This window comes from Ambystoma mexicanum, chromosome 2q, assembly GCF_040938575.1.
Source record: "Ambystoma mexicanum isolate Mex_15411 chromosome 2q, UKY_AmexF1_1, whole genome shotgun sequence".
Lineage (NCBI taxonomy): Eukaryota > Metazoa > Chordata > Amphibia > Caudata > Ambystomatidae > Ambystoma > Ambystoma mexicanum.
Genome location: NC_090924.1, coordinates 1073872961 through 1073897511, shown reverse-complemented (window position 1 = coordinate 1073897511; position 24551 = coordinate 1073872961). Strand labels below are relative to the sequence as shown.

The 24551-nt window shown below is 43.8% G+C and overlaps 1 protein-coding gene across 5 annotated transcripts in view; it reads right to left on the bottom strand.

The window, feature by feature from the left end:
- Positions 1-24551, bottom strand: part of CDK14 (cyclin dependent kinase 14) — a 2372392-nt gene that overhangs the window by 1046612 nt on the left and 1301229 nt on the right. For all 5 annotated transcript variants that reach the window (XM_069648415.1, XM_069648417.1, XM_069648419.1 and 2 more), the window contains one exon: positions 6220-6343. In XM_069648415.1, the coding sequence (XP_069504516.1) occupies positions 6220-6343 (124 nt within the window). The remainder of the gene's footprint in view (positions 1-6219; positions 6344-24551) is intronic.

Below are 24551 nucleotides of genomic sequence, written 5' to 3'. Positions count from 1 at the left end.
ACACATCATAGTGGAGACTCCACACCAGCCTCTGCAATATCTCCAAAGTGACAGAATCCGGGCCGGAAATGTGAGTAATTCCCGAATTACTTCCTGGATTCTATCAATGCAAGGCTTTCCTGTGGAGGTCAGATATGGCCAAAACAAGAAGAGTCCCCTCGCGCAAGGTCTGGCTGACTTGCATGATTGTGCCAGAGAAAACTGCCTCGAGGACGAAAGTCTAAAAATAAAGGACAACACGGAGGCATACCTTAATTCCCCACACAAAGTCTTTGAAGAGGACAAGTGTGAGGGAATGCCCACTGTCTATGTGGATGGATGCTCTTACCATGTTGACAACAACGGGGAGAAAGAACTGGTGGCCGGCGTAGGGAATGCATGGGTGAATGAGTCCCCAGAACCCTCCGCTGGATACAAAATTGGTCCCCGAAGTAGTCAGGTGGCAGAACTGATGGCTGTGCATCAGGCAATCCTCACTGCTGTCCAGCATCAACTCCACGAACTGGTCATAATCACAGATTCGGATTATGTACGGAACGGGTTCGTGGAGCACCTGGTTAATTGGAAAACCCGAACCATTGTGAGCATATTAAAGAAGTTTGTGGCAGATTCTGGGCCAAGTTGGGATATCCGATTACCTCTGGTCCTAATGGCCATCAGATCTACCCCTTCATCTGCAACCAAAATGTCACCATTTGAGTTGATGACTGGACGCAAGATGGTGCTTCCTCAGCATTTGCTCTACAGGACCCAAGAGCAGACACTGATAAATGCCTCCACTACTCATGAGTATGTAGAGAATTTAAGGAAACACCTCCAACATGCTTTTGCTTATGCTCAGCGGAATCTAGAAAGATCAGCTGATAGCATGAAGACCCACTAGGACCTGAAAACTTCCAGGAAGGAATATCAGGTGGGGGACCGGGTCTATCTATACAACTTCCAAAGGAACCAGGCCAAGCAGCGAAAATTTTTGCCTACATGGAAGGGACCATTCGAGATCATAGACAAAATCTCCCCTGTGGCCTACAAAATCCACATCCCCAAAGGTCCTTTGGCAGAGGGGGAAGACAAGTGGGTCCACATAAACCAGTTGAAATGTTGCCATCCCAGGCACGCTCTGCAACAACTGGAGGAATCCTCTGGAATCCTAGCGGGTACTGTCTCAGACTAATTCAGTTCCAATCATAAAACATACCACATCTAGTCTCTAAAATATTGTGATTTGCATGAAAGTGTCTCTTAGTTATATTGTTTTTTTTTCAAAAAAGAATGTAATGTTTCGTTATGATGAAATGCATATGCTGCCCCACTATCTCAACAGTGGTGGAAAAACGTCTATGAGTAGGTATTGCCGCTCTTCCTTTGTCGTCCTAGGAGAAAGAAAACCTGGAGACGGGCCAAGGAGGGCGATCCGGAGACCGGGAACGAAGATCCAATGGGCCCAGTGGACCGCCCAATATTCCCATCAAGACCGGCGAGGAGAACCGATCGATCAGTACCGGATGGAGGAAAAGATGCTGAACTGTGCCATCTATTGGAAGAAGATGAGGAAACATCCCAGATCTTGCGGTTCCCACCAGTGAAGGATCAGATGGCCACCGCAAGAAGGGGGGCTTGTGGGATGTATTTACCCATGCATCCGAGCCCTACCTCAAAACTGTGCAGTACTGACATGGAAAAGCTCATGATGGCCAGAGCTTCCCAGAAAATGCACAGGGAAATGCATGAAGAATAGGCTGCCACTCATTTTTGCCGATGTTATGGGCACAGAAGGACACTGCCTAAAACCACCATTGGACTACCCACACAGTAGTCTGAAACCATTGGGAGTGGCAATGCTGATTGCCAAAAGCAAACCCATAACTGTTGGGAATTCATTTCTTAAATCCCAAAAATGGGTGCAATACCAGTACTCACCACTATCCAAAAGCCGGCATTTTAAAACCACACCAGATTTTACTTTTTGCAAAACTGAATAAATGAACCCAAAACAGGCCAAAGAAAGACTTACTGAGAGGTGGATACAATCTAAAGTTATATTCTGAAGTGACTTGAAGGTTTATAACAAAACTGGCTGAGCTATGGAGTCAGCAGTTTAAGTTGCACTGGATTTAAAGACACTAAAATCGAAAATGTTTAGATTAAATGAGTGACCTATGTTTGGTGTCACATGCCTTTGTAACTGTTTAAATGTCATAGTTTTAAACTTAGAATCAGCCTTCTAGCTGCATATGTGAAAATGTTTAGTTTTATTTGAATACAGAAACTGGGGAACAGAAATGACAGCTTAAAGAGATTCCAATTTGCCTGGCAACTACCCCCATCAGGAGTGAAACTTGAGTCACAGCTGTGTTCCCAGGCCTAGCTGCCCTTTTGCTGCTCACACTAAGGATATGCCATCTATCTGATAATTGAATTACCTGTGCTCTACAGGAGCTCTGAACAAAGCCTGTCTTGACTCAGGCAAAGGTTTTATTACAGCGGTCGTAAAATGTAGCTTCCTCTTGGCAGAAGCTGGGAGGAGCACTGCCTGTGAGAGAAGCTGGCTTGGCAGAACTGGATAAACCAGTATTTCTACCTTGTGCTGAGAGGAAACCACACCCCTTTGGAGCCAGAACATAACTTTAAAAAGATGGATCATTCATAGAGCGGACATGTGAAAATTTTATAAATGATACCATAATTCTTGTGATTTTTCTGCCCACAGTTTAAGAGGTTTTTAGAACCGGTGGTATGTTCAGGGGGGTGTCAGCGGAAAAGTGGATATTACTCTAAATGTATGCATGTTAAAAATCTGAAACTTCATCAGTTAATGTCCATACTCCCTGCGCACATGTATGTAAAGTTGGGTCAATGTCAGAAATTGAAAAATCAGTTAAAAAGTCAATTATGTGCCATTTCTGAATGCAAGCTCTTAGAAACAACAGATTTGGACAGAGACATGGCTAAATTCAGCCACACCATGTATATGTAATTTCAAACAACTGTGTAACTGTGAAATATGGATTTTGATCATATATAGATTTGGGTGCACAGATGACAGGAGGAGTGGACTTTCTGCAGGCTGTAAAATGACATCACTCTGACACAACCTAGCTCCCCCAATCAAATGAGAAATGGAAGTTTGACCAATTAGAAGCTGAGAGAGAGGTAGGGTCAGTGATGCTAGAACACACCCACATTCTAAACACATAAAAGCAGACAGACAGGACAGATAGGGACCTTCAATTCCATCTGCCGCTGGAAGCTCTGCCGGAAAAATCCATACTTACCTCCATCAAACCTCCAGAGAGCCAAACTAGAGACTTCAATCTATCCAGAACTAGAGACCCAGACCAGAGAACCAGAGAGAGCTAACCCCGATGCTGTGAGCAGTTCCAGAGACCAGACGCTGTGCCCAGAGACCGTCCGAAGTCCAGACCTGTTGACCAGATCGTGACAAAGCCGCCTTCCTGTTTAAAATCTCTTGTGAGTACCGCAAAACTGTACCAAACCAAAGCTCTTAGTTTAAATTCATCTAATTCAATCTATTTAACCTAAGTAGAACTGCCTGATAGCTCCAAATCTGTCACCTGTCATTTGCATAGCTGTTACCTGTCATTTTCTAGTTGCAAGCTGCACTTGTCTTTTTGAGCTTTTAAAATTTCAAATCTGAAAAACGACCTTTATTTAATCGCTCATATCTCCGCAACCGTTTGTGCTAGAGACTTGCAGTAATTTTCCCCTGAAAGATGAGAATCGTGGCTTTCCTACGAACATAGAACCGCATTCCTACCCCCTATAGTTTTGCCGCAATCGCGGAACACGCATCCGCAAATTTTACCGCGATTTGCAAATTTCTCCACATGTAAAATCAGCTGCTGCTTGCCTTACATTTGCCAGAAAATCGTTTGCCTCATAAAAACTATTCCTGAATCATTGCAAGAGTGAGCCTGAGCTAATATTAACTAGATACCATTCACCCTGAACCTCTGAAAGGGAATTAAAAGCATTTTAGCATATTTTTTTAATTCATTGCCAGCACATATCAAAGCAATTTGGGCCTGTGTTTTCAAACTTCTGTAGTCTAAGCTTGCTGGGGTGAACTGAATCACATTTGATTGCATTTCTGAGAACTGTGTGTTTTCCTTCCATTTCCTTGCATTGCATAAAGAGGGGGGGAGTGAATAGCCAGAGAAAAGTGATTACATTGTTTGGTTGAAGTCATATTGAGTATTTTCTGTACTGCATTCATTGAATATTGCATCCACCTGAGCTTACATAAAGCATTCTGTACCACCTTCTTCTTTTGTTCCTATTCACCTGTGTGCTACCTTATCCATTTCATGTCAACTCATTAGTGATTATAAAGAAGTGTGTTAGTGCCAGATTCTCCGTTGTTAATCTTTATCATATCAGATTAAGTGTGCTATTCAATTATTAATTTATTATAAGGTGTGATATATACATCTCTTGTTTAAATTATCAAATAAACCTTTTAACTTGCAAAACAGAACTACTTCTTGGCTCAGTGGGGTCAGGGGGATTCCAAGAGAGGGGTGTTATATAGGGGTAGTCATCCAGAACGCATGAACTGGACATAAAGATATATCAATAAGGGTTTTCATTCAGTATTATAGACTAGGCGTTGACTTAGCTGTAGTGTTGAATTGAATCCTCTTACATTCCTTAGTGGGTGAGGGGTCTCAACTGGGTGAATCACTTGCGTTTAGTAAGAAGAAGTATAAATCATTAATTTACCACACCAATCACAATGTGATAAAATGCCTTATGAAAGTTTCCCCAGCAGGCCAGATCAACTTTATGTCACCACACTACGAAAACAGTTTGAGGGTGGCGAAAGACATGCCGGCTAAAGAGAGTAAAATCAAGGTAGCTGGTTTCTTGAGAAGCTACATGATTCAGAAATATTTGGCTCTAAGTACCTGTAACCAGTGCAGGTTATCAAGATGCTGGGTACCAACATAGAAGTCCTTCAAGCTCTTCAGCCTAAAAGGTAACACATCAGGGATTAGTTGATCACCAGGGAACAGTTCCAGATGATTACTTCCCTCTACTCAAAGACAATGGGCCTCATTATGAGTTTGGAGGTATTTCAGAGGATAATCCTCTGAAATACGACCAAATGGATTCACCGTTACCGCCACTTGGTCAGGTGGATTGTCTGCCTTATTACAAGTGGTGGTAGAAGTGTAAATCCCCATTCTTTTTGGGTACATTGGACCCAATGGAACCTTTTTTTGCAGAATTACCGTGGCGGAATTACCGCCACAGCAATTCCGCCAATTCTGCAGATTTTGTGCTGTTGATTGCCAAGATTTACCTCCAGGGTTTTGGTGGAGGTAAATCTTCCACTCAAAGCCAAAACTCATAATGTGGCGTAGTGGTAAAATTGTAGGTAATTCAGTTACCTCCAATTTGACCCCTGAGGCCCTATAACTTTTCTCTTGAACAACCTGGAGTGCAATAGGGAGAAGATATATTGTAAAAGATACAGGAAATAAAATAATAATCATCTGGTTTTGGTTGTCTTATAGACATAGAAGAAACAAAGACTGAACTAGACAAAGGCACTTGATTATAACATACCATGAGAATCAAGTTTTGCAATAAAAGATGGAAGATGATTCTTTAGATTGAATGAGTACTAGTGTCTAGGGTTTTTACCAGGACCATGCTATCAGGCAGATAATAGGATTCTCATGCAAGTGAACTAAAACAAAACATTTTAAAGCACTCCAGAAACACTAGCAGCCTCACTTTTGGTATTACAAGGGACCTCTTGTGGCCCCTTTTGTAATTTGAAACTATGACCTGCAGGGCAATCAGGAGATATTGCTGTTTGCACAGAGGCCAGGGGGCTTGTCAATCCTGCTGCTGTTCTGCACTGAGATGCATATGGGCAGTCTTAAATATGTGGCTGGTGCAGGAAATGCTGCATAGTAACTGGAAGTGACAACCAGGGGTGGGGGATGAAGTGACTGGGGAGCATGGAACTAGGGAATCAGTAAGGGGAAGATATAAAAAATAAAAGCATTCACAGAAAAAGAGCATAGCCTGAAATCGGGGAACATCTGGCAAAATGTGAAACCATAATATACTGGGTATTCAAGGCTTATTCAAGGTCAATGAACACAAACGATGAACATTAGCAGGTATTTCCCAGAAGCCTACGCATGGGGTGAAAAGCACAACAAGAAAAAAAGGATTTCTCACCAAAGTCTGCAAGCTTTAACTCCCCTGTGTCGCTTATGAGGAGGTTCTGCGGTTTCAGGTCTCTATGCAAAATGTAGCCTTGGTGAATGTACGACAATCCTCTGAGCAACTGGAACAAAAATAACTGAAACACACAAACAGCAGCACAGAGCAGTTAGAAACATCTTTCTGAATCACTGTGCTTACTCGCATCACAGCTTCTGACATAGACATAAAGGCCAATTCACAAAAGAACTGCGGGCCAGCATCAGAGGGGGGACATGATTACACTTGCCTCTCTGTGCATGCAGGTCACACATTGGAAGTTGTTGAGTCTTAAATGGCAAGCCACTAGCATATGACATAGAGTGAGAGACTGGGTTCTAGATAGTGAACACTCCTGTGCTGAGCTCCGTTTATAGTTCTCTTTGTACTGGTCTGTTTATGCAAGATCACAGGTTTGTAATAGGCAAACCCAATGCCTCTTGATGGAGAAAATGATAGGAAAAGCGTCCTGGTTATTTTGCAGGGTGAGTATACGGATCTTTGTTTATATCAGGATGTCAAGCGTTTCTGCTGTGGTTATTACATGTGGGTTTTAATTAAGTTGAAATAAAATTCTAGACACATTGGGCCTCATTACAACCTTGGTGCTAAGTGCACCAACTTTACCACCATGGTGTAAACTACGTTTACACCATGGTGGATGGCGGATTTACCGCCCCATTCCAAGGTGAGTGGGGCGGTAAATCCCCATTTCCCATTTTCCCTTCCCCATTCCCATTTTTGCCCCATAGGGCATAATGGGAGTGGGGAAGGCGCTAATTACGCCACCGTAAATTACGGTGGCGTAATTAGCATCATGGCAGGTTAGCGCCATGGATTTTAACGCCTGCTAAAAGCAGGCGTTAAAATCAGAATCAGGCGTTAAGGGTTAACGGTGGCGTTAACCCTTGACGCCTGAGTTGTAATGAGGCCCATTGACATGTGGGTGATGGTCAGCCGACAAGTATTTCAACCCGTGAGGGTCTTTCTCAAGGCAAGTTTGGTAGGATTCTCAGGGTGTAATCCCTGTGGTTCAAAAGCCAATGGCTAATATTTGTCCATTTGCTGTAACAATTTTGTTAGGCTGCTGCCTCTGGGGAGCTTATTCCGTGCGTTGAGAAGCTCCCCAGAGGCAGCAGCCTAACAAACAAGGATTCGTATACTCACCCTGCAAGATAACCAGGACGCTTTCACTTGCATGTGACATTTTACCCGAATCGGGTGATGGAAATGTAGAGAAATAAATATAAATGCTGATGTCAAGCATTAGCATTTCTCTTAGGGAGACATCTGTGATTGAAATGACCACTGCAATCAGTGTGCACAGGATTTCTAGCCAAGGGAAATTGGCATAGTGTCTGTCGCAGATAGACGTGCAAACTGTTTGTGAATCAACACGCCCACTGCCTGTATTCTGGGGGTATGCTGCTGCACAGCACTGAATCACAGTGTGCACAACTATATGCTTGCACTGTTTCACTTTTGAGAATCTGGGCACCCACAGAATGGGAGACATTTTCTGTGAATTGGCCTATTTCAATTAAAAAGCCCCTGGTTAACTGGCCAATCCCATCCCATGAAAAGAATGCCCAGAATATTACTAGTTAAACTATGCAAGAACATGCTCAGTTTCCATTGCTAAAAGAAAAGGTTGGGGGTGTTACTCAAGTAATGGATCACTATTCCACATAGCCATACAACAACTTTTTTTAAATTGAATTATTGTGTTACACCTCTGCAACTCAAACATGATTTATGGGAAAGCAAGGAATATGCTACAATAAACCAGAACCGGCAATCCCAATAGTTTTGGCTTTTGTGTAGGCATGCATTTGCTCAGTACTGCTTTATTGATAATACCTGGCCATAAGATGGCAACCGACTGCAAATGTTTGAGATTGCATGAGCATTTGAGAGCAGAGCATATCTATCACTCTATGCACAAGCCAAAATTGTTGGTTTTTTCAAGGCTTGTTTTTAAAAGGATTTCAGTACATGGACAAGATATAAATCAAGTAACTGAAGGCACACTTTGTTAAGACAGTTTTTGTACCAGAGATGGATTTACAGCTACATTTAAGTCATAAAGTCTCAGAAAACTGCTTAGGAAAAGCACTGGCAGCCGAAGGTTTACTGTTACTGCTTGATAGAGCTAGCTCAAAGAGATTCCCAGAGAATATCCTTTGGACAGGGATGGGTAGGTAGTGGCTGGGTCTGGCCAAAGTGATTAGCCTGGGCATGGGCAGTCAATAGGTGGGAAAATAACCAATCAACACTGACAAGCTGCGCCTTCCTCACATGTAATCTCTCTGCTATATGTACTCCACTGCAATACTTTCGGCTTATAGGTGGCACCTATAAACCACTTGTTAGCCAAAACTAAAAACATTTTTACTGCTAATATAAAAGACTGATTGATAGATGCTGGGAATAACAACACTAAAAGCCGTGCAATACTTCTTTTCATTAAGAAGAGGCATTCTGTTCGTGGTTAGTTCATCATAGAAATAATCACAATCCTCTGCAGGGAGGTAACAGTAAGATGATTTTAAATGTTAGATTATTGCTATTACCTCCCATCTGATGTGTATGTCTTCGATTGGGCGCCAATAGCAACACTTGCTCTTTTAATATGCTGTATCATCCTACTGTAACCTCATGGCAGGGGAATATAATGTCATCATCCACTGACATTCTGTCATAGCATGGAGATACAGCTTTTTCTCTGTCTCCCCCGGGGCTCCTCTGCCAAGTGGGAAGCAGGTGAAGCCCTTTGGCCCAGGTTCACAAGCTGCATCTCCCCTGGTAGCGCCGGAGCTGCGATTCAGACAGTTTGTCAAAGTCGAGGCTCCCACGCTTTCGAAGGCCACTCTGGCCTTGTCATTGCAGGAGCCGGCGCTCTAACAAACTGTCAGAATGGTGTCTCCTGCAGGGAGATGGGACCTCAAGGGGACGGGTAAGGGAAGAAAAGGTGAAGAGGGTTACAATGTACGGCAAGAGGCCAGGTCATCTTTTTTGGTCCATGGGATGAAAAGTGGGAAGTGTAGGAGGGGTGCAGGAGGGTATCAAGGGGCGACGTTTTTAAAGTTTTGGCTAAGTAGGTATAAGTATTCCCTTTTGGGGTGGGAGAGCAACAAGAGTCCCAGGAGAGAGGTGAGAAAGGGTGTTAGGATGCTGGGTATATTTGCTGTGCACTGGGGAATACCAGATATCGTGTTCCCTTTTTGGGTTAGGAAGGGAGATCATGTATAATGCATATATTCCCCTACAACCTCCCCTCCCAGCCCCTGCAATGCTGATCTGTAGTAGGTGGGACAGAATACTCAGGCCGCCATCTTTGAAAGAGAGCTCAATGTCAAATAACACATAGAAATTGATCACCATGTTAGGGATAGCTTGGCCTAAACAAACTTCATTTGTGGATAGCGATATCTTTTTTTCTTTTTTTTTTGTTTGTAATTTTTTTAGTTTATTCAAACTTTTATTACAACCTTTCTTAATTCCAGGGTACAAAGGAACACAACTAAACGCAGACACGAAAACAAGAACGAGCAAATATACATAAACATGAGCAAAGGACATTTCAAAAGACAAAGACAGAAACAGAAACCTTGCAGAATCGGAAAAACACAACGACAAGATCCTTCGCTTGTTAACTCATATTCACGTTGTCATTACTTCGCATGGTATAATCTTTTCTAGAAAGTTAATCACTGCACAGGTTAGATGGATGTTTTGACTAGAGAGCAACCTAAACCACCACTCATCACAGTTGCCATTGAGAGGCGCATATTTGCCCAAATACAGGGATCTCTCATTTAGGAGCTTCTCGCACTCAGTTATTACATGTTTCAGGGATTCATCGTTGGCCCGACAGAATCCACATGTGCTGTCCGTTGTTTTTGGATCATGTCTGGTCCACAACACATCTTTTGTGTGGTAGATATTTAGACGTAGTCTCAGGAATTTATTTCGGTGATATCTCGATGGGAATTGGTTTAGATTGTGATTCCACTTGCTATGTGTGATTTAGGTGCGCCCAGCACTGCCTCTGCTGCCGCCACTGTTACTACTGTGATTCCACTTGCTATGTGTGATTCAGGTGCGCCCAGCACTGCCTCTGCTGCTGCCACTGTTGCTACTGTGATGTGTGATTTAGGTGCGCCCAGCACGGCCCCTGCTGCTGCCACTGTTGCTACTGTGATGTGTGATTTAGGTGCGCCCAGCACGGCCTCTGCTGCTGCTACTGTTGCTACTGTGATGTGTGATTTAGGTGCGCCCAGCACGGCCTCTGCTGCTGCCACTGTTGCTACTGTGATGTGTGATTTAGGTGCGCCCAGCACGGCCTCTGCTGCTGCCACTGCTGCTACTGTGATTCCACTTGTTATGTGTGCTTTAGGTGCGCCCAACACTGTCTCTACTGCTGCCACTGACGATATTGGTGAACTACGTGGTATGTGTGCCCCCACCACTGCTAGCGAACCGCCCCTAAGCAAACCATCAATACTCAAATGCGCCCTCATCAATGCGCGCTCCATCCCGGCACACGCCCTAGATATCCACGACCTCATATGCAACTCCAACCTTGATCTACTATTTATCTGCGAAACATGGCTCCATGAAGCCGCAGGCCCTGCTCTAGCCATTGCCCTACCCGATGGTTATACAATTTTCAGGCAAGACCGCAATACACAAAAAGGAGGGAGGGTCGCATTGATAGCCAAAAAATCCATCCCTATCAGAAAGATACAAGGAGACCCCTCACACAGTTGTGGCTACATGCTCGTCAAAATCAACCCCTCACCTAGCTGCACCATCACCGCCCACCTCACATACCGCCCACCAGGACCAGCGGGAGAATTCCAAGAAGGGCTCTTACACACCATCAGCAACAACCTCAAGAAAACCACCATGTCCATCCTCCTGGGTGACATGAACCTCAGGCTCAATGACCCCTCAGACAGGAATGCCACCTCGTTCAACAACGCCCTCACAACACTTGGATTCAAACAAGAAGTGTTAAAACCAACACACAACAAAAGCCGCATACTGGATTGGATCACCCAACACAACTGTCAGATATCGACGCCCATCATTGACCCCATTCCCTGGTCGGACCACTCCATCATCCACTTCAATATCAACTATTCTAGAACTCCACCCACCGCTCACCAAGCTCTGCTGCCCGCCCTCACGAGGAGCACTAAGCAACTAACCAAGGAAAGACTATTTCCCCACCTCCTGGTTCCCGAACTCAAACACCCTTTCACCAACAACCCAGACACTCTTGCAGAAACCTACAACGCCATTATCACCAAGGCCATAGATACCATTGCTCCCTTGGCACTTAGGAAAGCTAAACCCACCAAAAAAACTAACTCTTGGTTCACTCAGGATCTCCTGAAACTACGCTCACAAAAACGACTAGCTCTCAAAGCCTGGCAAACGAACCCCACTGACATCACTAAACAAGCCTTTAAAGACGCCGCCAAACAATACAAATCCACCATCATTGCTGCCAAAGCCAACTCCTTCAATACCAGGATTGCCAAAGCTTAATCCGGATCCAGAGAAATCTTCGCTATCTTCAGAGAATTGGAGTCCCCAAATCCCCCCCCCTAACCCCTTGAATAAAGACAAAGAATGGTGCAATGACATCCAAGAAGCCATGCTCAACAAACTGAATACTCTGCAAGATAAAATCATCACTCACCAAAAAGCCTTATCGCAACAACTATCCAACCTACACCAGAACCCCGCCCCTTCCGGAATCCCAGCCTTCTCGTTCCAGGAGATGACAGAAGAGGAAGTCCGAACCATACTCAACGCCATCAAACCCTCCAACTGTAAAGGCGACTCATGTCCAGCCCAGCTCATCAAGGATAGCTCACCTTCACTAGTACCGTTCTTCACAGCCTTCATCAATGCCTCGTTCAGATCCAACCAAGTGCCATCCTGCCTCAAAGAAGCTTGGGTCCGCCCATTACTGAAAAAACCCACACTAGACCCCAAGGTACCAGGGAACTACAGGCCCATCACAACAGTTCCATTCCTTCTCAAAATCCTGGATAAAGCTGCATACATCCAAGTTCAAAACTACCTAGAAACGCATCACCTACTTGGTCTTTGGCAATCTGGCTTCCGGCCAAACCATGGCACAGAAACAGCACTACTGGACCTCAAGAACCAAATCGATGACCTAAGAGACGTAGGCAAACCAGCTCTCCTACTTCTACTAGACCTTTCGGCGGCATTCGACCTGGTCAATCATGACACCCTCTGCCACCACCTCTCTACAGCGGGCAACTTCTCACCAGAAGCCACCGCCTGGATAGCATCCTTCCTTAAGGGCAGAGAAATGAAAGTCTTCTCGGACACAGCCTGCGCCCAGTCACATCTTATTAAATGCGGTGTCCCGCAGGGATCCTGCATATCTCCTACTCTGTACAACCTTTTCACAAGGGCACTATTTAAATACCTCGATGCAATGGGCATCACATACACAAACTACGCGGACGACACTCAAGTCCTCATCCCTCTCACCGGAGAATATGAAGCCGACCAAAAAACCCTCATCTCCATCTACACCACCACCCAAACCTGGATGGCTGAGAATTGGCTCTGCCTCAACAGCGAAAAAACAGAGTTACTCATCATCGGATCACCTGCCACAATCAATAAAATGGGGCCCCAATATGACTCCTTCATCATCGACAACTGCTGCATCTCGGTCTCCAAAACAGTCAAAACCCTTGGAGTCTACCTGGACTCCAACCTCATCATGGACAGACAGGTCAACGCAATCTCTTCAGCAGCAGCCTACCACTCAAAACGTATCACCGCAGCAAGGCCCTTCCTTTCGCAGGAAAACTCCCTCACCATCGCAAGAGCTATCATAGGATCCCGCCTAGACTACTGCAATGCACTCCTACGAGGCACTTCAGCCAAAAACATTAAAACACTTCAAACAGTGCAGAACAATGCCCTCAGAGCAGCAACAGGAATCTCAAAAAGAGACCACATTTCAGCCACCAGAAAATCCGTCCACTGGCTTCCAGTTAAGGAACGAATCCTTTTCAAATCACTGGCACTCACCCACAAATGCCGACAGGACACAGCACCACGCTACCTTGCGCAGAGATTCTCTGATCCCCCCTTCAACAGACCAACTAGATCTAGCCACACCAACCGCCTAGCAATTCCAAAAAGCCTCAGAACCAGAGCAGGTGGCACTAGCTTCCCAGTCCTCGCCGCCACCAACTGGAACTTATTACCCGCCGAGATTAGAGGTATCAAATCCCACCTGTGTTTCAGGAAAGCAATAAAAACGATGCTGTTTGTATAAACCCCTCTTGGGCCCTGTCAACTGTACAACCGATGTAATTTCAAACGTCCTTTTTTTCCCAGGCTAGGGGTAGATACGATCTTGATGTAACCTCCTCTATCTACCCCTCCTTGCACTGAAACTAAGTCATTATCTTGCAACAGCGCCCCTATGCCTCTGGGCTGTGTGGCGCTTTACAAATGTAAAAATAAAAATAAAATAAAATAAATATGTTGGTAGGTTATCTAAGCTATTTGCCGCAATGCCTAGATCCAAAGAAGTCTTCATTTTCGCACGATTTTCTGCATTTTGTATCCAACTCCACTGTCGGTATTTGTTTTTTGGCTAGTTGTGGTATCGCCATCACAGATTCCCATTTGATGTCAGCGGCGTCGACAATTAGTTTTATTTTGTTGACCCAGCTTCTCAACAATCCTTCATGTGGATATTGTACGGAAGCTGTCAGAATTTTGTATGCAGGCATAGGATCGTTCAGATGTAGTTTCCGTACAGCTGTAATATATTTCCATAGCACTGTAGTATGTAGAGAATCGAGACCGAGCTCATGTCTTATAGCTTTTATTGAGACAAATGCGGGGAGACCAAGGACACGTCTCCAGAACTTTGCTTCTAGTGTGTCCCAGCAAAGGAAGCTCAGGTTCCACCCTGATTCGGCCCCGAAAGTAATCGCTGGAACTACTTTTTGTTTATAAAATGTCAGTACTGGAATTATTGTAAATTTTCCATATTCGGCATGTATACGGGCTCCCTGTAGTCCATAGCTGGCCATCCGATTTTTTAGATCTCTCATCCAGTCTATTTCGCTTATTGAGTTGTTAAAAAGGATTCCTAGATAGCGAATGGAGGGAACATTTCCTATGCTCTCATGATCAATAGACCACTTAAAGGAACGGTCTTTCTTTGTTAATATCTTTCCAACACACAGAATCTTGGTCTTTTTTTCATTTATTGTTAGATCATTGTCATTACAATACGCTTGAAATCCAGTTAACAACCGTTGGAGTCCGATTTGTGTGAGGTCGACCAATACTATATCATCGGCATAAATTGCCCAACTCAGATGTTGCCCATTCACCTTTGTTAGAAAACACAGAACATCGCCAAGTGCTGATGAGATGTCAGAGATGTACAGTTTGAATAACAGAGCCGCTAGTGGGCAGCCCTGCTTACGCCTCTATTTGTTGGAATTTTATTCGATAACTCCCCCAAGGCATTCATACATACACGCATAGTGGTATTTGAATGAAGGGCTATCACCGGATCCAATATCGATGTTGGACAATTCCACTTGGCTAACTTTCCCCATAATTTGACTCGATTTATGGAGTCAAAGGCTTGACTCATATCGATGAATGCTAAAAATAGCTTTGACTTTCTTTTTAGAGTCTCCAATTTTAACAGATTTAATATTAGGAGATTTACTTTTGTTCCCACTCCTTTGGTGAAACCTGTCTGTCTGCAGTCCATCAACCCAGCGCCAAGTGCCCATTTTGCTAATTTCTGTTGCAAACAGGTTGCAAAGATTTTTCCAATAGTGTCTAGAAGAGCAATCGGTCGATAATTCGAGGGGTCTTCCCGACTGCCCTTCTTAAATATTGGAACGACAATGGCCGTTCGCCATGATTCAGGAACTTCTTTCGCTGATGCAATTAATTCAAACAGATACAAAATGAAATGGGACCAATTTTCTTTTTTTTCTTTGAGCATGATGTTTGTTATGCCGTCAGGCCCTGCGGCTCTTGAGTTCTTTAGATGCTTTATGACTTCTTCAATATCATCAATGTTCTCTATCACGTCCCAGGGCTCAATGCTTTTCTCAGTCTGAACAAGTTCGCATGAAGATGTTGTTCCGAATACATTGAGGAAATGTTCTTCCCATTTCATCCTCGATATTCCGTTTGACTGCATAGAGTCTTGGCTTAAGGATCCTTGGTTTAAGATCTTCCAAGTTTCCCTAGACTTGTGATTCAAAATCAACTTTAACATGTGTTCCCCTCTTTCCTGGTCTCGCAAGAAGGCAAAAGACTTTAACCAGTTTCTGTATTTCAGCTTCCTTTTTTTAATTAATGGGCCTACATTATGACCATGTTGTCTCTTGAGCTGCCTTAGATCTTTTCGCAGCAACTTTTTTTCAATATGCACCAATCGACTGAATACATGCTTCTGTACTTTCGGCGCACCGGCTCCTGATTTGTTTATTACACAAAATTCTGACAACATAGGCGCAAAATTTATTTTGCTTTTTGGAGATTGGTTCCCCATCTTAAATTTTCGTGAAAACTTGACTAGTTGGGCTGTGTTGATACTTATTCTGTTCCCTCCATGGTTGACTAAGACGGCAGTCTCATAGCGACCATCAGGTGTATATTTGTCGCACCACCAGGAAAGATGTATCGGATCGTGGTCACTGATGTCACACCTAGAGATTTTTAGGTCATCAATGTCGACCCACACGTTGTTTGAAATCCAAATGTAATCTAGGGTTTTGTGCCTCGATCCGCCATGCCATGTTGACTTCGGTGGATTATCACTTTTCGTCTTTCCATTTAACATATCACAGTCTCGTATTTTCATCACTCCTTGCCATTGCGTTCTTCTCTCTTCATTGGACTCGGCTGGTTCTTTTGTTGCCCAATTTGTTGGCTGAGTGTCATCAAACCAGGAACAGTTAAGGTCGCCACATATGATTATCTGCAATTTGTGGTATATCAATAGACAATCATCTATGACTAATGTTATTGAATCCAAATATTCACTGGTTGAAATCATGGAAGGGTTCCAATATGTATTGATCAAAAGTAACTTTTTGGAAACTTTGAATACAGATGGCTTGAATTCTAACAAAATGCCTTGAACAAACAAATTAGGCATATATGTTTTGGTTATTTCCCAGCCAAATGTGTTAAGCATTATTAGAAGCCCAGAAAAGGGTCGACCTCTGTGATTTTTCCCAGCGGGATTTAGAAGTATAGAGTAGCCATCTCTTGCCGGGGGTTTGCGCACGTTTCTTGTAAGCACAGCGCAAAATTGTTGTCTAAGGAGAATGGTAGATCCTGAAGGAGGTGGCTAAAGCCACGTGTGTTCCATGACACCAGTTCACACATCACTTTTCCATTTGGCTGGTCTAGTTACTTCCTTCTTTGCGTATCCACTGATGCTCCCACATTGGCCGCGCGGGCATTGTCAATCTCGGCAGGCTGTATTTTGAATACCTCTCTTAAAACATCTCTCCGTTTTTCATTCGCAGAGCGATTATCTTCAACTGATGATGAACTCTCGGACCGTTGTTTGTTAGGATCTTCGTTCTGGTATGAAACCTCAAATCCGTAGGAGAGAAGTTCGTCTTTTGCTGATAGTATTGTATAGTACCTGATCAGAACACGACTCTGACAGGTATTCTACAATACGAATGTCATCTGAAGTAATTGTGCGCAATGATGGAATAACATGAAATAGGCGCATCACATTGCTTCTATTTAGATTCAATTCATTGCTGTCGGGAAATATATTATCAATCCAAACTCTCCTAATCAAATTTTTTGGGACTACATTTTTTTCAGAACGTACTTGAGGTTCTTTGGCGGAATTTTTTGACCTTTGAGCTTGGGTTGCTCTTGGATTTAGAGCTGTGTTTAGCTGTTTTCTTTTTTGATTTGCATCCTTTGGTTCCAATTCCAGCTTCTTTGCAGTAGTTTTAGGTGCCGAGCTGCAGATCACCTTGCGATTATTTGTTTGATTTATTTTGCTTTTGTTCAATTTACATCTGCAAGGCGAGTGATTGGACGATTCAAGCGCAGGAGACATACTATGCGAATTTGCACCTAGCACACTCTCATTTTCCTCTCTACCGGCGTCATCATCTGCGTCGATGGAGTAGGTTGACCACTCACCAAAATCCAATGATTCTTTTTCTGTTTCTGCTGTTTTAGATTCTGAGTCTAGCCTTATCAGTTTTTTGGGGTTTTTCTCCTGATGAAGAGTAGGTTGTTCGTCCTTCTTCGACTCACCCTGGTGATTGAGATTGTTTGCTGAGGCAGCTTGTGTCTTACCAGGGGGCACCCGCTGAAAAAGACCCAGTTTGCTTTGTGTCGACAGGTTTCGTATAAACTGTTTAGTTTTTGCAGGGTTTTGCTTTCTCAGTAATTTTTTCACGGCAGGTTTCTTATTGTTGGTGACGTCGAACATTTTCGTGGAGAGATCTAAAGACTTCGCATTACCCAAAAAAATGCCAAAGGTATTGCAATGATTTTCTTTTGTGTTATTTTGCTCTGGCGCTGCTGATATTTCAGAAATGGGACTAGACTCTACTATCACGACTGCGGGAGTCTGATCCTGTTTTTTTTTACCCATCTCGGCTGAGACTGATGGAGTGGGGCATGTAACTGGAAATTTTACACCCACTGCCTGCGCTGGACGAGAAGGAAGCTGAATGGTAGATCTCGTCTCTTCTTGAAGAGTGCCTGAGTTGGCTGTATTTTCACCGACCTTTACATGTTGACAGCCATGTGCGTTCAAGCAGAGAGGTGGATCATTCAGACGATTTTTGTCCAGGTGGCGAAACCATTTCATGCATTCAAGGATGGCATCCATAAGGTCGGCTGACTTGGTGTGCTCTTTCATTGCCAGGTCACTTAATCTATGTTGCTATTAAAGTGATATGTTTGCCTCCATTTAATTTTTTTGCTGTAACAACACAAAACTGTGTGTTAAATCCGACAATTTCTTGTCCAAATTGGCCATTATTGCCCCTTGATCTCTTATGGAATCATTCAGAGATTCATACAGTTTTACAAATGGGAGCAAAGCCACCGACGTGGCGGCTAACACATTGTTATGAATTTGGATTGACGCAGCCACAGAAATGTTTGCCTTCAAGGCACTTTCGGCGTCTTTCTCCTTAAGTGGCAGCTCATTGTGTGGCTGAATCGATAAACCTTCATTTGAAACTGCTGAGTAGTTTTCATTATTTTGTGACAATTCCGAAATCGACTCATTGCAATTATGGTGCGTTGACACATTCGGCGTATTTCTTGACCCATGAGAACTCACATTTACTCGCTTGTTGTTCATCTGAGGAGTACTTGTTCTGTCTCTATTATTTGTCGAACTGCGAACCTCTGTACTGGTTACATTATTTATAGGCAAACTCGGGACCACATTGCTCTCCACAGCTTTTTTTTTGGCTGATAATGAGAAGCTGTTTACCAGCTTGTCTTTTATTTTCATGTAGTCTTCAGACAAGCATTTTGTTAAACGCGCTTCGCGCTCCACCACATCAAAGCTTGCTTTTAATTGAGCAGACATTTGTATTTCAGGATGTTCGAACACTGCTGTTTTTACGCTGAGTGGAACAGGTGTTACAGGGTTTAGAACCGCCCTGTTTGATGTAATAGCACTGGCTCTATGAGGGCCAACGGCTCCATGTCCAATCGCCATTCGGTTTTCACTCAGAACACCGCTTGAGCTATTTTTAGCATTCCAGTTTGTAGCCGCGTGTTTGATTGTCAGTGTCTCGTCACAGGCGCCTGGGAAAGCAAACACCGTCTGCTTAAAATAAGGTGGAGCTATAGAATGTTTGCTCACGCAAGAGCGGGGCATGGACGGAGGTTCAGCGGATGAAGCCAATTCAGAGTCAGCTGAATATGCTGTGCAAGCCGATTGAGATCCAACCCTTGCTTCAACCGGAATTAACAGACGGTGAACTTCAGGACCCACAAGGCATTTCTTTTGGACGTCTTTGAGCTGGGGATCGAACGACACTTCCCTTAGTTCTATGGAGTTTAAGGGAACATGTACTTCGAGTAATTCGGTGTCTGTGACATCGAATGGAGATTGAAACAGCGAGGGATCAATAATGATGTTATTTAAAGGACCACGTCCCAAATCTTCTATATTTTCGATTCCGCCGGAGTTCGGCAACGTGACTCTATCGTTTCCTCCCAGCGTCGACTCATGTGATACTTCTGGTGAGCCTGGTATGTCTGATGTGTCTGTTGCTACTTCAGAAGCAACATGTGTAGATAAAGGACTCAGAACCTGTGTTATACACGCCGCCTCAGGACTGGGGACTACAGATACTGAGGCAAGCGACTGTAGAGATGGCACCAGAGAAGTCACAGATAACTGAGTACACGTTGATAGAGACATGTCGGCATTTACCTCACCATTTATCTCGTTGGACTCCATAGGGCCAACTGCTCTGGGCAATTTCGACTGCCGGCGCTCGAACAGCGTCTTTAACCTTGTCTGAGGGCCTGGCACAGCCATTTTTCCACTGGATACTTGCTTCTTGGTGATCGCCCGATCTTTCGCCGTCTTGAGGCGGACTGGGCAGACTGGGACTCTACGGGACTCCGCGCGGCGCTTTGCGCCAGCAACACCCTTTTAAGGGTGGAGTCTACCAGCTTAAAGGGCCAGAATAGTTCGTTTTTCCAAAGCACGAACAGTAGCAGCAGCTCCTCACAGTACAGAATCCTGGGCAGACTGGGACTCTACGGGACTCCGAGCGATATCAACCCTTCGAAAGCCAGATGTTAACCTATCAGACAAACTGTCACTCTCCACAGTGCCTGTTTGAAGGAGGCATCCAGTTACAATACATGTGATTGTCTATTTAGGGTGCACACTAAAGGAACACTTCTGGAAGCTACCCATAGCAGAATTGTCTGTTTGCGGGAGAGATACAACTGGGGGGGTGAGGGGGGTGAGTATAGTCTAGGTGGATCTGATTCATAAGCAAAACCACAAATGTGATTCACATTGCTGCCCCATGAATTAGGGTGGCTGGGGAAGCTGCAGTGGCTGGTGAAGGCTAAAGTGGGACACCACACAAAACATTGCTGCATTTCATATCACAAAGTCTCACTCTGCATTGCAGCACAACCTGCAGGCTTTCATCACCTATATCTATCCATATCATGTTTGGATAAAATACATTCTTTAATTGCAAATTGAAATTGAACACATGAGAAAAGCATTGATACATGAGCAACTACCACTTGCAACAATCGTCACTTACATATGTGTAAACTTGATTTCCATAAATACAAACCAAACATCTAAAAAAGGGTTAAAACCTAAAGTGCTCATATCCGCGTTCAACAAACAAACAAACCCTACATGTTTCGTTCCTATCATATAAGTGTTGGAACTTCTTCAGGGGTTACATATAGGATCAACATCTCACATACTATGCTCCTTCAGTCATCTTTGACACACTGTGTATGTTGTTTTGATTCTAATCCTCAGTGGCACAATAAATGCAATCACAACATCGATGCTGAATCCAAATGCAACCTAATCTACTGAAGTGGTTGGTAATCAAATATTCATACACCATAATTAACAAAGAGTCTGCACATGCAATAGTGCACCAGAACTCACCAATTTCAAAATCATTTTTGCTCGGACTTGATGCATTCTGTATTTTGTCCATTCAACACTACAAAAGTAATGGTGATAAGCCTTATCAATAGGTGGAAACATTATGCATGGTCCTTCTGCATCTTATTCCAAACTTCTAGTGCATGTTCACTTATTGTGTGCTGCAACACTAGTCACTTTAAATGTGTTCTTGAGTGCTAAAGTATTGCCAGCCAGAGGCACCTTCCCCAATCTATGTATCCAACTCGGCCTCTCTGCGCCAAGCATTAAGTGTATACAAGCATTTCAAGTCTTCCTTGCCCCCCTGGAGTGACGTTGCACTATCTACTACCCAGGGTGGAACTGGCCAGCTGGAACCTTTCTATGAGTTCTGACGTAAGGGGTTGCAACTCTCCTACCCCATTTCCAGGTTGAGTAAAGGTATCTTGCTCTCTAGCCTGCTCATCATACAGCCCTCCCTTCCTCTTTCCAGTATTAGGATTTTCTTCCCACCTCATAGGACCTTAGATGTTAACCCTCCTTCTCCAATACACCTCTCTCCAGATGGTGCCAATCCTCTTCCTTCAATGATTCTGCCTCCCATCTCTTGCTTCAAAAACCTCCCTCCCGATGATAACCATTCTTCTCCATCAATAATCCTCTTTCCCTCCAACCGCCAGCAATCTCCTTCCACTTCTCCTTCTGTTGGGCTTGCCAAACACCCTTCTCATGATCTTTCTCAAACACCCCAACGTCCAAGACAAAGGCAACTGGCTTTTATAGTCACGTCTGTCCTCCACTGGGGTAGTGCCTAGAGGTATTCATTGCAATTGTGCAGCTGAGGTAGCCTGTGATTGGTCCACACGCTTGTTGGCGGTCATCCAGGCCAAGAGAGATCTGGCTAGCAATAATATTAAGGCCTGCTGCCATTTTGGACTTTATAATGGCCATGCATATGGGTGTTATTCTCCACTCTGGGACATTCATGGCATGTCCTACTTTAGGCATTTGTCCCCTTGGCCTCCCAACATGTGATTCAGAAGTCAAGCAAACCTTTGGTATAACAGGACTGGATGTGGTCTCGTCAGAGGGAAGTTGTAAATTTGCAATCCATGCAACGATAGTGGGAGGGAATTGTTTCTTTCCTGCCTTTTGCAGTGAATGGGTATAGGTGTCCCTTCCTTTGGTCTGTTTTTCAAGCATGACTCAGAGGTCCAGCGAAATCTGCAAGTTGAGGAAATAATGACATCAAAACAATCTCCACTTTCCAGGGAGCTCCTGGGACTGCAATGTCATTTCCTTAAAGGGAAAAGCTCTGTTTCTAGATCAGGTGTTTGAACCTGATAGTGAAGTGGAATAACTCCTCAGAACTACTGTTATGGATGGTGGTCTTAAGTGTGTGTGATGGTGGGGGGGTGGGCGTGTTTGGTTGACCAACTTTTCTAAATTATTTCTGGGGTTTATGGTTGAATATGGGTCCCTATGACTTCTCACTATCTTATTGCAGGGAACCAATGAGGGTGGTATGGGAATCCACCAAATACCACCTCCAGATTCAACACTCACTAGCTCGGCTTAGCACCCAGCTCCTTGGACCACCCCACTGTTTATTTCCAAGGTTAGACAGGGACTTTGTCATACTATGTAAAATAGCTGACTGGGACATTTAATGGCATATATCACCTTGGTGCTCACACAGTTGGTATGTCTGCACATAGTTCATTTGAAATCATTGTATGAAACATTGTTCATGGTGTCAGTAAAGGGTCATCTCACACATTTGAAGTGTCCTATCCCTGGAGGCATCCCCCATAATGTGGTAATGAAAGTGTATTTGTCTGTATTGGGATATGATTTCACCAGTGATTGTTGGACATTTTCGCGTCTCTTGATGGCAAAGAACACCTGTTTCTTTACTAGGTGCCAGTTTTGTGCTACAGCTTTTTGATGGTCTTATGGCATGGACTAAAGGTGGTATCAAAGACCATTTTGTTAATAGGGCTTTTTGGTGTTTTTCAAGACACATTTCACGGTGTGCACTGGCTGATTTGTGTGGGATTTTTAATAATTCTAGTTGGGTAACCCTCGTACCTAGTCTGGATACCTAGTACCTAGTCTGGATTGCATATACTGGGCATCGATTTCCAAATTTCGTTGTTTGGTGCAATTTCTTCTTGTAGTCGACACAGGTGGTGACTCTCTCTTTTTCACCTGCAATGCATAAGTTAAGCTGGGCATAAGGGCAGCACTCTTATCACACCATTCCCCTTATCAGGGGTTCGCTTAGCATCTATATGCCTTTCTCAAAAAGGGGCTTTCGAATAAGCACCCGCGTGCATTGGGCTCTTTGTCCCAGGAAGCTCTGTAACATTAGTCCCAACACCATGACTACAGTAATGTGGGAAACGTAGCCTCACACCACTCCTTCATATTATTGGGTTGTTTTTGCTAGCTTGTCCACATCATGCCAGTTACCTGCATAGGCATGCATTTGTTTTTCCACACTCAGATTTACTGGACATTTTCCAGTGCCTCTCGTTTGTGGAAGATTTTGTAATCAAGATTAAAGAATAATCCCATCCCTGTAACAGCCAGCCCCTGTTACTAGAGGTGTTTTGCACCGCGTTTAGTAAACCTGGTGATAGCCTACCCTTAAACCCTTTTATAGCCCTTTTATAGCTGGGACCAAGGTCACTGTGAAACCATCCATAATGTGAGGGCTCATAAACCAGGTCTCTTGGAACAGCAGAATATCATTGCCCATCAGGGCCTTGCTATTTGATTGCAAGAGGTGAGAAAAACCTCTTGCATTCCAGGAAATAATTGTTATCGGAGCATCCAATCTAGGATCTAGTTAGATTCCAACATTCCCACTGGCTAGAATTCCCAGTAACCAGGCCCAGGCATTAGGTTCCATTTGTTGGGATGGGCGCATATGACACTCTGACACCTGACGAGTGCCAACCAAATTATTAAGCCTTTTAATCTGTAATGGGCTGTAATATTTTGGTTGCTGCATTTCAATAAGGGCCTTCACGGAAAATTTGCTGCCTGCTAAAATGTTACCTTGTGTAGTCTTTCTTAGCTCATAGCCCATAGGAAAGAATATGTGGGCCACATCCAGGATATGATATATGATATGATAGGTTATTTATAACACGCTTAATACACAGAGGTTTCTAAGCGCGGACCAGAGAATCGAACCTATGTTGTTCCAATCCCTCTCGCTTCCAAGGCGAGCACGTTGCCCCTGAGCTATCCTCCCGAACCGATAAAGTTCAATATCAATCTTGAGCCTATATGTAACAATACTATATTCCATTTATCGCCATACACAAATTGAACTTGCTCAACGTCGGTAGATTGGATATTACATAGGGATGGCATAGCCCCTATCAATTTCAAAACAGTTGATCGATTCAAAATCATCAATTCCTTCGAAATAGGAAGTCTTTCCATCAACAGACATTCTAGTTCTTGCTTGGGTTCAGCATCAGAATGTCTTAACGATACTTCTTTAAGAGCTTATGGTTCCTCCGGCTGGCGAAAACCCATTCTTTTTTGTTCCAAAGTAAAGAAATATTCTTTATTCGCAGTAGAT